Raw genomic sequence first — 16,297 nt, forward strand, 5'->3', positions numbered from 1 at the left:
TCAAACATTTTTTTTTCTTTGATTAAGGTATTACATGTATCTTTACCCCCCCCCCATGGTCCCCACCCCCCGCTCATGCCCTCACCCCTCTGGTATCTGTGTCCATTGGTTAGGCTTATATGCATGCATACAAGTCCTTTGGTTGATCTCTACCCCTTACCCCCAGCCTCCCCTACCTTCCCTCTGAGGTTTGACAGTCTGATCCATGCTTCTCTGTCTCTGGATCTGTTTCTGTTCATCGGTTTATGTTGTTCATTATATTCCACAAATGAGTGAGAGCAAGTGATATTTATCTTTCTCTGATTGGCTTATTGCACTTAGCATAATGCTCTCCAGTTCCATTCATGCTGTTGCAAATGGTAAGAATTTCTTTTTTACCACAGCGTAGTATTCCATTGTGTAGATATACCACAGTTTTCTAATCCACTCATCTGCTGATGGGCACTTAGGCTGTTTCCAGATCTTAGCTATGGTGAATTGTGCTGCTATGAACATAGGGGTGCATATATCCTTTCTGATTGGTGTGTCTGTTTTCTTGGGACATATTCCTAGAAGTGGGATCACTGGGTCAAATGGGAGTTCCATTTTTAGTTTTTTGAGGAAACTCAATACTGTTCTCCACAGTGGCTGCACCAGTCTGCATACCCACCAGCAGTGCAGAAGGGTTCCTTTTCTCCACATCCTCTCCAACAATTGTCCTTTGTTGATTTGTTGATGATAGCCATTCTGACTGGTGGGAGATGGTACTGCATTGCAGTTTTGATTTGCATTTCTCGGATGATTAGTGACTTTGAGCATGTTTTCATATATATTATTGATTTTTTACAAGACAAAGGGAGAGAGATAGAGAGTTAGAAACATCAATGAGAGAGAAAAATCTATCACAGTGATAGCAAACCTTTTGAGCTCAGCATGCCAGCATTTTGAAAAACCCTAACTTAACTCTGGTGCCGTGTCACATATAGAAATTTTTTGATATTTGCAACCATAGTAAAACAAAGACTTAGATTTTTGATACTTATTTTATATATTTAAATGCCATTTAAGAAAGAAAAATTAACCAAAAAAATGAGTTCACGTGTCACCTCTGACACGCGTGTCAGAGGTTCGCCTTCACTGATCTATCAGCTGCCTCCTGCACACCCCCTACTGGAGATGTGCCTGCAACCAAGGTACATGCCCTTGACTGGAATCGAACCTGGGACCCTTGAGTCCGCAGGCCCACGCTCTATCCACTGAGCCAAACCAGTCAGGGCTGAGCATGTTTTCATATGTCTCCTGGCCTTCCTTATGTCCTCTTTCAAAAAGTGTCTATTTAGGTTCGTTGCTCATTTTTTGATTGGGTTGTTTATCTTCCTTTTGTTAAGTTGTATGAGTTCCCTGTAAATGCTGGAGATTAAACTCTTATTGTTGATAACATTGGCAAATACGTTCTCCCATGCAGTGGGCTTTCTTGATTCAGAGGTGCTCAAGCTCCAATCCTGAAATATAAACATCCAAGTATAAACACCAGCTATACTGGCCAACTAACTTCATGGTTCTTGTCTTTCTTTGAGAAAGACACAGAATGTTTCTCACCAAAACAACTTGTTTTTTCTAGAAATTACACATGTCGCTGAAAATGAAGTGTATAACTTTTAGTTGGGTGGATATTTATTGAGTTTGTGCTAAGTGCCAGGCACTGTATTATGCTTTGGCAACTCAACCGTCAACAATGCAGGTACAGCTCAGGGGATACACATTCATGGTGGTTGGGAAATGATAGGGTGGAAATACTGGAAGCTGGCCAACAGCAGTTCTCAAATTTTTAAATCTCAGAACCCTTTACATGCAAAAATTATTGAAGATCTCTAAGAATTTTTGTTTATGTGGATCATACTTATCAATATTTGTCACACCAAAATTAAATCAGCCATTTAAAATTATTTATTAATTATTTTAGATATAATAAACCCATTATGTGTAAACATAAAGTTGAAGGTGGGGAAAAGTGTCCCAAAAGAAATAATTTCTATTTCTTTGCTTCTAAACGTCCTGACTCCCCAATTACTAGCTGTGTGAATATGGTTTCTACCATAACAATAATTTTTAAATCATATCTTGGGTTTTTGGTGTGTTGTTTCAATTACATTTTTTAATGAAGTTCTTGTGTTAGGAACTATTAGAGAACTGAACTTGCATGCAGTTTTATAATATAGATAACGTGAGTTGTGTTAGGCTCATTTAAGCATCGCTAAATATTTGTTCCTGGATCCAAAAATAGTATACAGCTGTTTTCAGCAATGTGTTATGGAATACTTTTCATTCCTGGGTGAGTTGATAGCATATCAGTGATGGTGAACCTATGACACGTGTGTCAGAGGTGACACGCAAACTCATGTTTTTGGTTGATTTTTCTTTGTTAAATGGCATTTAAATATATAAAATAAATATCAAAAATATAAGTCTTTGTTTTACTATGGTTGCAAATATCAAAAAATTTCTATATGTGACACGGCACCAGAGTTAAGTTAGGGTTTTTTCAAAATGCTGACACGCCGAGCTCAAAAGGTTCACCATCACTGGCATAGGTGATAATATGCTACATAGCCCTACTGCATGTATCCACAGGCTCCTCTGAGTAGGTGGTCACAAAGGTTCCTTATGCCTATGTCCCATGTGACCCAGCCATCCTAGCCCAAAGGCTATCCAGAGGCCTGTGAAGTGACTTGGCAGGGTAGCCCTGCATTCTAGACAATTTGATGAACTGAGCCAATAAAAGCCTCTCTCAGTGAGAGGAATGAGTCGGGAACAGACAGTGACATGGTCCAAGTAGCACAGAAGCAGGGAGGCTTATATAAGAATTGTAATAAGCAGAACAGAGGCCTGCTGTACAGTTTCCCAGAGATGAGAGGAGTAGCTGACACAGTGAGAGAGGGTCACTGAGTCACTGTAATAGTGGAGTTGGAAGCTAAGCACACTTGTACCTAAATGGTATTCTATTTGACCATGAGACCTGACAGTTATTTTTTAAACAATGCTATTGTCTGTATCAGGCCTGGTTTTTCTTTGTTCTTATTTCCCTATGTATTCGTAGAATTAACTCCCTAGTAACCAAGGTAATCTGGAAGCATCTCTGTCTTGGTAACCTGTCTTTTTAAAGATTTTTCACAAGTCACAGAAATGCTCAAGATAACAAGCAAAAAGGGGACTCATTATTATAAGATAGAGAATAGCTCTTGAAACTCCAGGACCAGAATAGAGATGGGCCACATGAGTGGCTGCCGAACCCAGGAAGCTGAACCTGTCTTGGAACCCAGACAGCTGGCTTATTTCAGAATATCTTCATTCTTCTGTCTTTGACCTCTGTAAGTGGTGATCTGTGCTGTACTCCTGGTCTGACAGGCCACGACCTTCTTGGTAGATAAAAAATACATTAACCTACAAAAACAGTAACTGCTTGGCCAGAGAAGTCACCTACCTGGCCTAGAAACTTTTTCTGGAAAATTACTGAACTACACCAAATGAGATTTATTTTAATGGCCTTTTCAAACTAACTCTATTTGGGTATTTTTCTGTCCCCACTTCCTATAATCTCAAAACTTAGTGGAAATAAGTAACTCTTTTTGACAAGCGATTGGTGGATCCCTGACTTAAAGTGGTTATAACTATGGAAATTCTTAAACCCAAATTTGCTATTTTCAGTAGATATACCATGTTAAATGTTTTGTGACACTTTCAACTTCATTGATAAACAATTACTCACTGAACATTTTGTTTATACCTAAGCCTGTGCCTTTGTTTTCCTGCATTAGAGCATATTATTATGGTCCATTATTCTTTTTTTTTTTATTGATTACATATGTGTCTTTATCTCCCCATTGCCCCCCCCACACTGGTCCATTATTCTTAGTCATGGTCAGGGCAGACCCTGAGCAAAACTGAGAAGTATATAAAATTTGTTTTTCATGTGTCCCATCTCTCCCCCCATTTCAGACCCTCTCCAAAGAAATGAAATCTTCCATCATAACTTTTTGGCACCACAATAGGTAGTGTGAAAGACAATGTAGATATTGGAGCCTACTTGTAAGGTTAGCTCTGACAAGGATAATATGTTTTAAAAAAATCACCCCCTAAAAAACAACAACAAAAGCACCACAAATTTTAATCCCAATTCTTTAACTCTGGAAGGGAGACTGATGCCCTATTAAACTAGGGAAGTATTTTATATCAGATCCCTAAGTCACCTTGGGGTTACTTAAAATGAAGAAAATGAAAGTTCTTTGAGCTCTAGTTTTATCAATTGCTAAAAGGCACTCTCTTGGCTTTTGTAATCTGGTACCTATATCAAGTTATTTCTAAAATGTTGTACTTAGGAGAGTAAAGATGTAATTTTTACCTAGAGTGAGGAAAACAGTAAAATATTTGGGAGTTTTGTGACTTGAAAATAACTTAAATTTTGGGATTAAAGTGTGTTCTCAGTTATATTCTGTCAGAAGTATTCCTTTTATTATTTTTTATTTTTTAAATATGTTTTATTGATTTTTTACAGAGAGGAAGAGAGAGGGATAGAGAGTTAGAAACATCGATGAGAGAGAAACATTGATCAGCTGCTTCCTGCACACCTCCTACTGGGGATGTGCCTGCAACCAAGGTACATGCCCTTGACCAGAATCGAACCTGGAACCTTTTAGTCCGAAGGCTGACGCTCTGTCCACTGACCCAAACCGGTTAGGGCCAGAAGTATTGTTTTTAGAACAGAAAGTTACACAGTTATTTGAAACTTTAATATTTATTTGTTTTGCCCCACTTATTACAATGTCCAACTTAAAGCAATACTAATACAATACTGGCACCCTCACTTAAGTAAACCAATTTTACAGAAATGTAAAGTCTAGTGGTAATATATATCCCATTTTAAGCCACATTATCCAAAAGTTTACAATACACAAGCCATTTAAAGAACGCTCAAAAGCACACCTGAAAATAAAAAACATATGCTTTAAATTACCCCCAAGAAAACATTCTCTGAAATCACAAATCTAAATCTGATGTCTACTGTCAACAGTTGTTTGAAATAAAAATGATTAACAAGTTTATAGCATTAGCAAGTAGGAGCAGAGGGTAGGAAACCAGAACCTTACATCTGATTTCCAAGGGCAGAGATTAGGTAGGTCATACTCTTACAGTACTTAAGCACCCCATCAGCTTTAATGAAATCAAGCAGGAAGATGATCTGATAGATAACAACTGCACACCCAGGTGTTAGGGATTTCATGTGGTACTTCTGCGTGTTTTAGAAAGAGGGCACTGCTTACCAGAAAGAAATGAATTTCCTTAAAGGAAGCTTTCAGACACAGGCAGGCTGGCAGATTTTTCAACAGGGGTTCGTCCTTCTCCAGGGCTCTCAAATGACACCATAAACGTGTCCACTTATTCTGCTTGTAAAGACAAGTTCTTCAAAATATTTGTGAAAGAAAACGCTGCCCGATTATCAACCAATGGTAGTTTTAAATAGAACTACATTAGGTCAGTAAGTGTTGACCCAGTAAGGCAAGCTCCTTGTCCCAGATCCTTACTCATTACCTTATACTCACTGACCCCCAAAACATTTTCATTGCAAGTGCTCAGGTTTAGTTATATTGGAATAGAGATTAATAGAAAAGGGCAGTCAAAAAAAACCTGTTAAGGTTTATTTTTTAGGACTTTAAAAAAACATAGTTTTATTGATTTTAGAGAAGAAGCGAGAGGGAGAGAGAGATATAAACATCAACGATGAGAGAAAATCATTGATTGGCTGCCTTTTGCACAAACCCCCCCCCCCCCCACTGGGGATCGAGCCTACAACCCCTGCAAGGGCCCTGACCAGGAATCAAACCATGACCTGGTTTATAGGTCAACACTCAACCACTGAGCCATGCCAGCCAGACAAGGACTTTCCTTTTTAAGAAAAGTGCAGAAGAGATATTTTTTATCCCCTTTTCATATGCAAGACATAATGTCTAGATTTACAGCACATAATCAACACAAACACAGTTTATGAAGATCATGGGAATATATGAGAAATTAAAAGCATTATAGATGGGATGGAAACAAATTAGACTTTTGTTATCTTGTTTGTTTTACCTTCCCTTCTATGCAAGCTCCCTTAGGACACACTGACATATATAAATGTATCTTTCTAACCTAGGGGGCTTAATTTTATTTAGAAAGCCCAATAACGTTAATATTTGTACATTTAAAAAATCATGGTTTGTCTTTTACTTATAAGGGTCCTTCACTCCTAAGATTTCAACACAGTTTACAAACAACAAAATTCCTGACAACATACACCTACACACAGCTCAGAATCGGATACACACGCCGGGAGGAAAAAATACCAATTTAATTTAAAAGCTAGACTTTGTCATCTTCCTTCTTCACACTACACCCAGTGAACAAGGTCACACTAATTTCAGACACCTGCGTGCTCCCAGCACAGGGGACCCTTCTCATCACAGACAGGTTGTCAAGAGGGGTATCTTCAGGAGGAGGGTCAGGCAGCTCTGCCTTGCAACAGAATAACTGAGCTTTAAAATGCTTTTGGAAGGTTTTGCTCAGCCAGTAAAGAGCAAAGGGGTTTACACAAGAATTGCTGAAAGCCAGAACCCGAGAGAAAATGGTGACTATAAAGTGAATGGCAGAGGGGTCCACGTAGGTTTGATAAGTGAATGAGTGGTAAAGATACAAGAGGTGATTCGGCAACCAGCAGAGAGCAAACAGAGCCACCAGCACCAACACTATTTTGGCAATTCTCTTCCGGGATTCAATCTATAAGAGGGAAGAAAAATGGCAAAAGAAAAAATTCATTTAGCTGGCAGATTTAAAAAAGCCATTCTCTAGATTTACCTAGAAATGTATAGTCAACAAGCTGATGTCTCTTTAAACATGCATTTATAGAGATAACTGCCTGGGATGTGTGGGAAGGCAGCCTGTGGCTATAGAATACACATGGTAACCCGTGATCTTGGTTTCATTAGCTCCAATTCAGGGACTCCCACCCCTGGTTTTGAGGTACTCTAGGATGTCTCCAGTGATCTCAAGGAGTGTTATGAAATGTTGGACATTTTAATTAAATTAACAATAGAGAGATACTATACAAGACTGCTTTCACCATATCAGCAGAGGCTGACTAGGTTAGAATATTATTCTGGGGTTTATGAAAGTTGCCAAGTTGGTACCAAAAACTGCTTTTAATCTGTAGGAATTCTAAATATATAGTCAAAGGAATAAATATCAATGTTCCTTCTTCATGTGTGAAAATAATCTTACACCTATTTATTGATTTTGAGGGGGGGGGGAGAGAAACACATTGATTTGTTGTTCCACTTATTTGTGCATTCACTGATTGCTTCTTGTGTGTACCCTGACCAGGGATTGAATCCACACCTTGGTGTATGGGGACGATGCTCTCCAATTGAGTTAGCCAGTCAGGGCCAATCCTACACTCATTAATAAGAAAAACGAGCCCTGACCGGTTTGGCTCAGTGGATAGAGAGTCAGCCTGCGGACTGAAGGGTCCCAGGTTCGATTCCAGTCAAGGGCATGTACCTTGGTTGTAGGCACATCCCCAGTAGGGAGTGTGCAGGAGGCAGCTGATCAATGTTTCTCTCTCATCGATGTTTCTGACTTTCTATCCCTCTCCCTTCCTCTCTGTAAAAAAAATCAATAAAATATATATTAAAAAAAAAAAGAAAAACGAACCAGATGAAATGAAGACATTGTGTATAGTCACAGGGCAAAGATAACTGTTCACATGGGCATTAAATATGCAACTTAGCCTAATGAGCACCACTGTTTAACCATCCAAATGAACCAGCTCCAAAAAAGGCGCTGAACTCTGCAAACATGTCAAGAAATAAATGGAATCTTCCCTCTCCCCCAAGAAATATAGAAATCCTGTTGCATTTTTAAAAAGGGAACAGTGTTTTGGCAACACTCTTTTTATTCTGTTAATATTTATGGGAGGAGAGCACGCCTGGCTCTTGCAATAGTCTTTTTTCTTCTTTTAAACTTTCTTGCAATAGCCTTAAACAAGCTTCTGTGAGTCTCTGTGTTCTCTTGCCACTGGCACTTCATACCTGCAGACCTCAGTTTACTCATCTGTGTGTAAGTGGTTTGCATTGAATAATGTTATGGCTTCTTGCCAGTTCTATCATCTTGTGTTTTTCTATCATTCTGTTACACTTTTTAAAGCAAAATATACTTCTCTTTATAGAACCACCTTGTATAATGTTCCTCATTATTCCATTATGTAAATAATTTTGACTGCTCCCAAACTTCAGCTATCCCGTTTCTAATAGTAGTAGTTCTACTATTTATTGAATTCTTACTATGCACCAAGAACTATGCTAAGCATTTCATATAGAACATCTAGTCCCCATGTTCATTTTACAGACCAGGAAACTGAGGCTCAGGGAGGTTAAGTAAGTTGCTCAAGATCGCTCAACTAGAATGTGATAGAGCTGGAATTAAATTCTGGGTCTGACAGACTCCAGAGCCCATGACCATAACAAAATACCATACTGCTATTGTATTTATTGCTCACAGGTGCTAAACTAGGACCTTTCACATAAATAAATTCATGAATGAGTCCTGATTAATACATACCTGCTTGCGGACATGCCTTTGTTCTTCAGTAGGTATGTTCAAGGTGCTTTTGTAAAGAGTCTTAGCAATCAAAGAATAATAGACAGAGATAATAGAGAGTGGAATAATGTAGAACACTAAAAAGCACAGCAGAGAATGTATCTCTTGCAGGAGCCTCTCTGAAATAGGGTAAGAGGCACATGATTCAAATGTCATATTTTTGTTGGGATCTCGAAAAGTATATACATTTGAAAATATAGCCTCTGGTAGAGCAATTATCATAGACATAATCCAGATGCAGCCAGCTTTGGCACAGGTCTTCAGGATGGCATTGGAGGGCTGTCGCTCCAGAGGCTTCACGACTGCCTTGTATCTAGGAACACATAAGCATAGGCAAAGATCAAATAAATATCAAAATTACAGACTCAGGGTTAAAAGTGGTCATCCAGTTCTACTCCTATCCGAATGTATATAACTAAGTCAACATTAACCACCTGGAATTAGTTGTGGTTTCAAATACACATAATACATCCCAGTATTTTTTATTTGTGTCAATCACCTCTTCCCTTATTCAGTATGAGATATTGCAGGTTTGAGGTTTTATAATTTTATGTGTAGATCTTCTATTTAGGACAAATAAGTTTTTTTCCAGCATAATTTTATGTGTGATTGAGATTAATTCATTACCTGTGTATTACCTTAAGTATTCTAAAATACTTTTTATATAAGTGACTGATGTGAAACCTAATTCTACTTTCTTCATGAGTGAGCCATCATGAATTACTAGAAAAGAATTCTATGAATTTATGCAGTAAAGATGAGAGGGTTAATTTCTTCCCTGTTGAAAAGTGCTAATTTGTTGCCCAAGCCTGTTGTAGGTAGATTTGGGGCAAAGCGAGGGTGAAATCAGAAACCTTGTGCCCTTGCAAAGATGCCTCTTTATTCTGACATATCCACCTTAAAAATCTACAGCCTTTCAATAAATCTGTCCTCAGATAGAAAATAAAAAATCAGGACAAAAAAAAAAGGCACCAGGAAAGCTTTTCCTCCTCTCAGATTGAGAATCTGAAGAAGCTATTTCTTCTGGTATTGCCAGGCATTGATTACTTATAGGCTTCTTGCAGACTTTCTTAAGCATCACTTTTAACATTTAGAGCCTCAATTTTGTTCATGTTTTCAGTTACCATTCTACAATAGGAATACAGAAAAACACAATACTTAGACTGAAAATATCCTAACAGAGCCTGAACACTCTAACTGCCAGAGGTTTTCACATGCTTTATACATAGAGATCTAAAAGTTAAACAAGATTAATTTATTTCTCTGGAAACGAAAATGTCATTGAATGCTTATAGAGAAAACATACAATTAAGTGGTGATATTACACTGATTTATCAGGAAGCTGAAAACCTCACTGTTTTTCTGCCACTAATTAATTTGATGAATTTAAAATAAATTAGATACATGTATTTTTTATTTTTTTTACTGGTCTTCCAGTAGTCAGTAATGCATATGTGGTCAATTTCACACTTAGGCTGATTTTTAAATGTTGACAATATTGCACCACTAGGCTGCACTAACGTATAAAGCATGAATTGTTTTTCTTTTACACCTGGAACAATTTTCCGTTATAAACTGGGGGGTTGAGGGGGATCGGGGATCGTTCACATATTCTTTCAAGCAAACAAATTTCACTTCAAAGAGAAAACATTATCCCTAAAACATACAATTTCAACCTCTCCTCTGATGCTAACACAGGAATTTTAACATTCTTACACCAACTTTTATTTAAAATGCCCCCAATTTATCAATCTTACACCCAGCTTACAGTATGAGAAAAGCAGAATAGCCAGTGAATGCTAAGTACAAGCTTTCCTTTTTTCATCTCATTTCACACTCTGGCAAATATAACTGAGAAAAGAAACCTACCTGTCAGCGCTGAGAATTGTTAAGGTGAACACTGATACACCAACAGAAGTGAGCCGAATGAAAGAGAGCACCTTACATCCAATTCTTCCGAACAGCCATCCTTCTGCAAGGTAGTGGGTTGCATCCACTGGCACACAAGTTAGCAGAAGTAAAAGATCTCCAAAAGCCAGGCTAGTGATGAAAATATTTGGAACCGTTTGCATGGATTTAGTCTTGAAAAAGACTTTGATGAGAATAGCATTTCCAAGGATGCCCACTGAAATGATCACAGCATACGTTATATAGATGGCACACAATGCTTCTATTCCTGGAGAGTTGTCTCTGGTCCATCCTTTATTTTTGGTATCATTAGGAACAACAGAGCTGGATGATTCTGTGTCATTTGTGATTGAAATGAAAGTCTGATTAGGTGACTGAGGCTGTCTTTGAGGCATTTCTTCTGAAGACTATGCTTTTAATATTTCTTCTGTTCAGTTCAAGTGTGGTTGACTGTCACGTCTAATGCCCACATCTAGTTATGAGATGGTAGAGGAACAGAGCAGAATGGCAAGCAAATTCAAGACATCCGGATACTGCTTTCCTTCAGTTGTTCTGTGTCTCCCAGCATGCTTGGCTAAGTGCTTACGAATCTGGCACTGAAGAGTCAGAGGTGGAGGAGTTTTATTGGCGTTTCTGTGACAGAAGGAGGGGGGGTTGGGAAATGCTCTGCAGTTGCTTGTTCTTCCCTGTTGGGGAATCTTATGAATAACGAGGTAGTATAGAATAATGCCTATTGTTTATTAGAATCACTCTGTTTCCATATCAAACCACAAAAATCTATACAGATCTTGTTACTTTTCACCTGGGGCTCATCATTCACTTTTTGCAATCAGAAGATGGTCTAATGTATTCTTTTGCATGATAAATAAGTATGTATGTCCCCTGAAGCACAAACTTGAATCCACTTCTCTAGATTTCATATCAGTGAGGTGCTGAAGCAAGCATCACTCACATTTTGACAGGGCTGATGTCACCTCCAAGGAAGGATAATTCAGGTGATCTGGGCTTATCACCTTGTTCTAACACATGGTAATTCCCAACTTTGTGCATATTGGGCTGCACTGCACAATTGCAAAGCAACCTTGATGAGATGAAAATGCAGGCAAACCACCAGTTTCTTTGCCCCTAAATGTCCTAATAAAACAGTTTTTACTGTTTGACCGTCTGTTTTAAAGATATTTATTTTTAAATGCTTTTTAGCGTTTTTTTTCTTTAGAAATGGTTATAATGAATCTGCCTTGTTACAAAACAAAATAACACAGAACACAGCTTGAGGTTCTGACACAGAAAGACTTATAAGAATGAAAATCATTCTTTTTAAGTGAGGGAATGTCATAGGTTACTCCAGAGGTGCCGAGAATGTAGATGATATCAATGGAAGGAGGCAGAAAATGAGGACAATTTACCTTAGTACCTACAAGAAAAGGCCCTTGTTACAGAAAATGTGACTATGTGATTTATGTGTGTGTAAGTGGGATGGGGGAGGGGGTATTTGGGAGTGGGCAGTCAGCAGTTTGAAGGCATTTAATAATATAACCTGCTAAAAATATTTTCTGAAATAATCAATTTCAAAAAATAATCTCTCAGCTAGGAGAAACTTTTTGTAGTAAGGTGTTTATAAATATACCCATATAAGAATTAGCCTGGGGAGTGAAATGAAAGCTAGCCAGTGAACAGGAGGGGCAAAGAAGGATGGCTCTTTATACTGACAGAATAGTTGTAATAAATTCTACAGGGAAAGCGAATTGCGTGAATTGAATCAATTATCTCATTAATTTGAACCCCCTAAACCATACCTATCCTCTACCCTTTATGAAATTATTTCTAAAGCTTGAATTACTCAGCTAAATAACTGTTTTTGATAGGAATGGGGAAGGGAAAAGTTCGGGTAAAACCAAATCCCTTAGCTTTTAGTATATACACAAGTAATTTCATGGTTCATATCTTGGTCTCACAAAGCTAATGATAAAATCTCTCTGGGATTCCTACATATCATTTAGCAAAGAGCAAACAGTATCTCCCAATTCACACCTCAACTGATAGTCTCACAAAGCTAATGATAAAATCTCTCTGGGATTCCTACATATCATTTAGCAAAGAGCAAACAGTATCTCCCAATTCACACCTCAACTGATAGCCACACAGCAAGAAACAAAGCCTGCCAGTGATTTCCAAAATCATCTGGACTCCAAAAATCTCAGGCATGCTTTTCATCAGCCTGCAGCCACCAGCCTGCCTTTCCTCCTCCTTCTTCCTTTTAGTCAGGAGTGGTCAGGAGGGAGTAGTGATATTGGGGTGCTGTTGGTACAATGGAGTTCTTATCTCTAGAATTATAGAATCTCAGAATATCAGAGATTGAAGTGACCTGAAAGATGATAATATCCAATCCTCTATTTTTTCAGAGGCAGAAATGAGGTTCAGAGGGGGAAAATATCTCATGCAAGGTCACACAAATATTCTGTAGCTGAGATGAAATAGGTTATCTCTCTATTCCAAAAGAATAAAAATCAGTGACAAGAGCTGAAAAACACAGTTCCTGACCATAAGTCATATTTCCTCATTTGGCATTGTGGACTTAGGTTTTCTGTATGTTTTATTAACCAAAGAACAAGAGATTTCCTGCCTAACAAGCAAATCATGATAGTTTAAATGCATCTGCTTTTATATCTACTTCTTTTACCTTATAATTCACCCATAAAACATAACCATATCTTTTGTAGTTAAAGTTACAGGGCACTTAGCCTATACAAAATGATGACATATTTTTGTTTGTTTGTTTTTAGTGCGTAATTGGTCAATATCATCATCCAAGGTTTTCAAAACCAACTACTTGGCTATAGATTAAGCAGCTGTAATACAATTTAATGTAGCCTTTTAATTTGAAGGAAGTAGTGGATATTGAAAAAAAATTAGCATTTTTCTGAAGTTGGGTTTCCTGATTCTGTCCAATTCACTTAGTGTCAGCAAAATCTTTTTTTAAATCTCCAAGGAGCTGGAGATCTAAGGATGCTGAAGAACTCTTCTCTGCCTCTAAAGAGTTAGGGAGAGGGATTAGAAAACAGTTGCTAGAGAGAGACTGCAAATTTGGCCCCAAGGGTTTCAGCCATCAGTTACACAGAAGTGTGGTTCTCTCAAATTTTGGTTTGCATCAGAATCACCAGGAATGCTCATCAAAATACAGATTGCTGGGTTTCACCTCCAGAGTTTCTAATTTGTTAGTTCTGGGTGAAGCCTGAGAATTTGCATTTCTAACAAGTTCCCAGGGGATACAGATGATGCTAATTGGGAACCACACTCTGAGAACTACTTATGTAGGATAAAAATAATCCAGTTGTTTAAGAGAAGCATGGTTTTTCCTGATATTGAGGTCGAAGAGATATTTCTGCTGTGTTTTTTTTAAAAATATATTTTTATTGATTTCAGAGAGGAAGGGAGAGGGAGAAAGACATCAATGATGAGAGAGAATCATCAATCAGCTGCCTCTTGCACACCCCCTACTGGGGATCAAGCTCACAACCCAGGCAAGTGCCCTTGACCGAAATCGAACCCGGGACCCTTCAGTGCGCAGACCAACACTCTATCCACTGAGCCAAACCAGCTAGGGCTTTGTTGGCCTTCATTAAAGAAAAAGGAATTCCCCCAGCTGACGTGGCTCAGTGGTTGAGCATCAGCCTATGAACCAAGAGGTCAGGATTTGATTCCTGGTCAGGGCACATGCCCAGGTTTCGGGCCTGATCCTCAGTGTGGGGCGTGCAGGCGTGCAGGAGGCAGCTGATCAATTATTCTCTCTCTCTCTCTCTCTCTCTCTCTCTCTCTCTCTCTCTCTCTCTCTTCAAAATATATCTTTACTAGTGGCCTGGTGCATGAAATTCATGCACGAGGGGGGTGTCCCTCAGCCTGGCCTGCACCCTCTCCAATCTGGGACCCCTCAGGGGATGTCCCTGTGGATCGGGCCTAAATTTACATATTTTTCTATTAGGCCCGATCCCACAGGGACATCCCTCTCACAATCTGGGACTGCTGGCTCCTAACTGCTCACCTGCCTGCCTGCCTGATTGCCCCTAACCACTTTGCCTGCCGGCCTGCTCGCCCCAACCTGCCCTCCCCGCCAGCCTGCTCACCCACAACTGCCGTCCCATCCTGGCCTGATCACCCACAACTGCCCTCCCCTCTTGGCCCATAACTGCCTCTACCTCGGCCCCACCACCATGGCTTTGTCCAGAAGAACATCCGGAAGGTCTCCTGGAAGGTCTCCCAGTCTAATTAGCATATTACCCTCTTATTAGTATAGATAGAGGCCTGGTACATGGGTGGGGGCCGGCTGGTTTGCCCTGAAGGGTGTCCTGGATCAGGGTGGGAGTCCCCACTGTGGACAGTGCTGGCCTGGGCGAGGGGCTGGGGCAGTTTGCAGGTCAACCACACCCCCATGGGGTGAGGGTCCCCACTGGGGGGGCATGGCCAGCCTGGGTGAGGGGCGGAGGGCTGTTTTCAGCCTGGCCACACCCCCTTCAGGGTGGGGGTCCCCGCTGGGGTGCCTGGCCAGCCTGGGTGAGGGGCTGATGGCTGCTTGCAGGTTGGCCATGCCCCTCAGCGGGAACCCTCACCCCATGGGGGTGTGGCCAGCCTGGGTAAGGGGCTGAGGGTGTTTTCAGGCTGGCCACAACCCCTTCAGGGTGGGGGTCCCCATTGGGGTGCCTGGCCAGACTGGGTGAGGGGCTGAGAGCCGTTTGCAGGCCCCTCCCTCAGCGGCCAGCCCGGATGACCCAAGCCTCCTGCTCGCTCTGGCCTGCTCCGTGGCCGCTGCCCACAGGCCCCTCCTTTGGCAGCTGGCCCAGGTGGGCGGGAAGCTTGGCTTCCTCCATCAGTGGGGGTGACCCAGGCCTCCTGCCCTCTCAGGCTGGCTCCATGGCCGCTGCCATCTTTGTCCCACTAATTTGCATATTCCCTCCTGATTGGCTGTGAGGCATCATGGGGTACAGTCAATTTACATATTTGTCTATTATTAGTGTAGATTGATTTCAGAGAGTAAGGGAGAGGGAAAGAGAGTTAGAAACATCAATATGAAACATCAATATCAGGCATGTACCCTTGACCGGAATCGAACCTGGGACCCTTCAGTCAGCAGGCTGATGCTCTATCCACTGACCCAAACCAGTTAGGGCCAATAATTCTCTCTCATCATTGATGTTTCTATTTCTCTCTCCCTTTCCCTTCCTCTTTGAAATCAATAAAAAATTATATTAAAAAAATGAATTCTGTATTGCAATGGATACTTCAAAAATGTTCTCTTTATTTTTCAGTCCCTGGTAAGCCAGATCTACTGAACTCTTGGGTACCTATGCTCCAATACCCAAAATGGTTGGGGTGATCTTTCCAATGGAGAAAGGTAAAGTGGATAAACTTTTTGCCTATAACTCAAGTGCTAATTCTGGTTGTATATTTGAGAACTGAAAAATAAATAACTGGATTTCTCAACCTATAAGTCTCTAATTACAGAAGCTTCTTCTTTTTCTGTTAATCCTCACTTGAGGGTATCGCTTTATCAATTTTTATAGAGATAGGAAGAGAGAGAGAGAGAGAGAGAGAGAGAGAGAGAGAGAGAGAGAAGAGAGAGAAACATCCATCAGTTGCCTCCTATACAGGCCTTGACCGGGAATTGAACTCACAACCTTTAGGTGTATGGGACTACACTCCAACCAACTGAGCCACCCACCCAAGGCAG

General features: G+C 40.2%; 1 protein-coding gene across 1 annotated transcript; it reads right to left on the reverse strand.

Moving 5' to 3' along the window:
* Window positions 1-6,311: 6,311 nt before the first annotated feature.
* BRS3 (bombesin receptor subtype 3) lies at window positions 6,312-11,110 on the reverse strand. The gene is made up of 3 exons (XM_006082046.3): window positions 10,537-11,110; window positions 8,629-8,980; window positions 6,312-6,789 (listed from the first exon to the last, which is right to left on the reverse strand). The coding sequence occupies exons 1-3, from the start codon at window positions 10,968-10,970 to the stop codon at window positions 6,376-6,378; spliced, it is 1,200 nt and encodes a 399-aa protein (XP_006082108.1). The 5' UTR covers window positions 10,971-11,110; the 3' UTR covers window positions 6,312-6,375.
* Window positions 11,111-16,297: the final 5,187 nt, after the last annotated feature.

This window comes from Myotis lucifugus, unplaced genomic scaffold (genome assembly GCF_000147115.1).
Source record: "Myotis lucifugus unplaced genomic scaffold, Myoluc2.0 scaffold_2, whole genome shotgun sequence".
NCBI lineage: Eukaryota > Metazoa > Chordata > Mammalia > Chiroptera > Vespertilionidae > Myotis > Myotis lucifugus.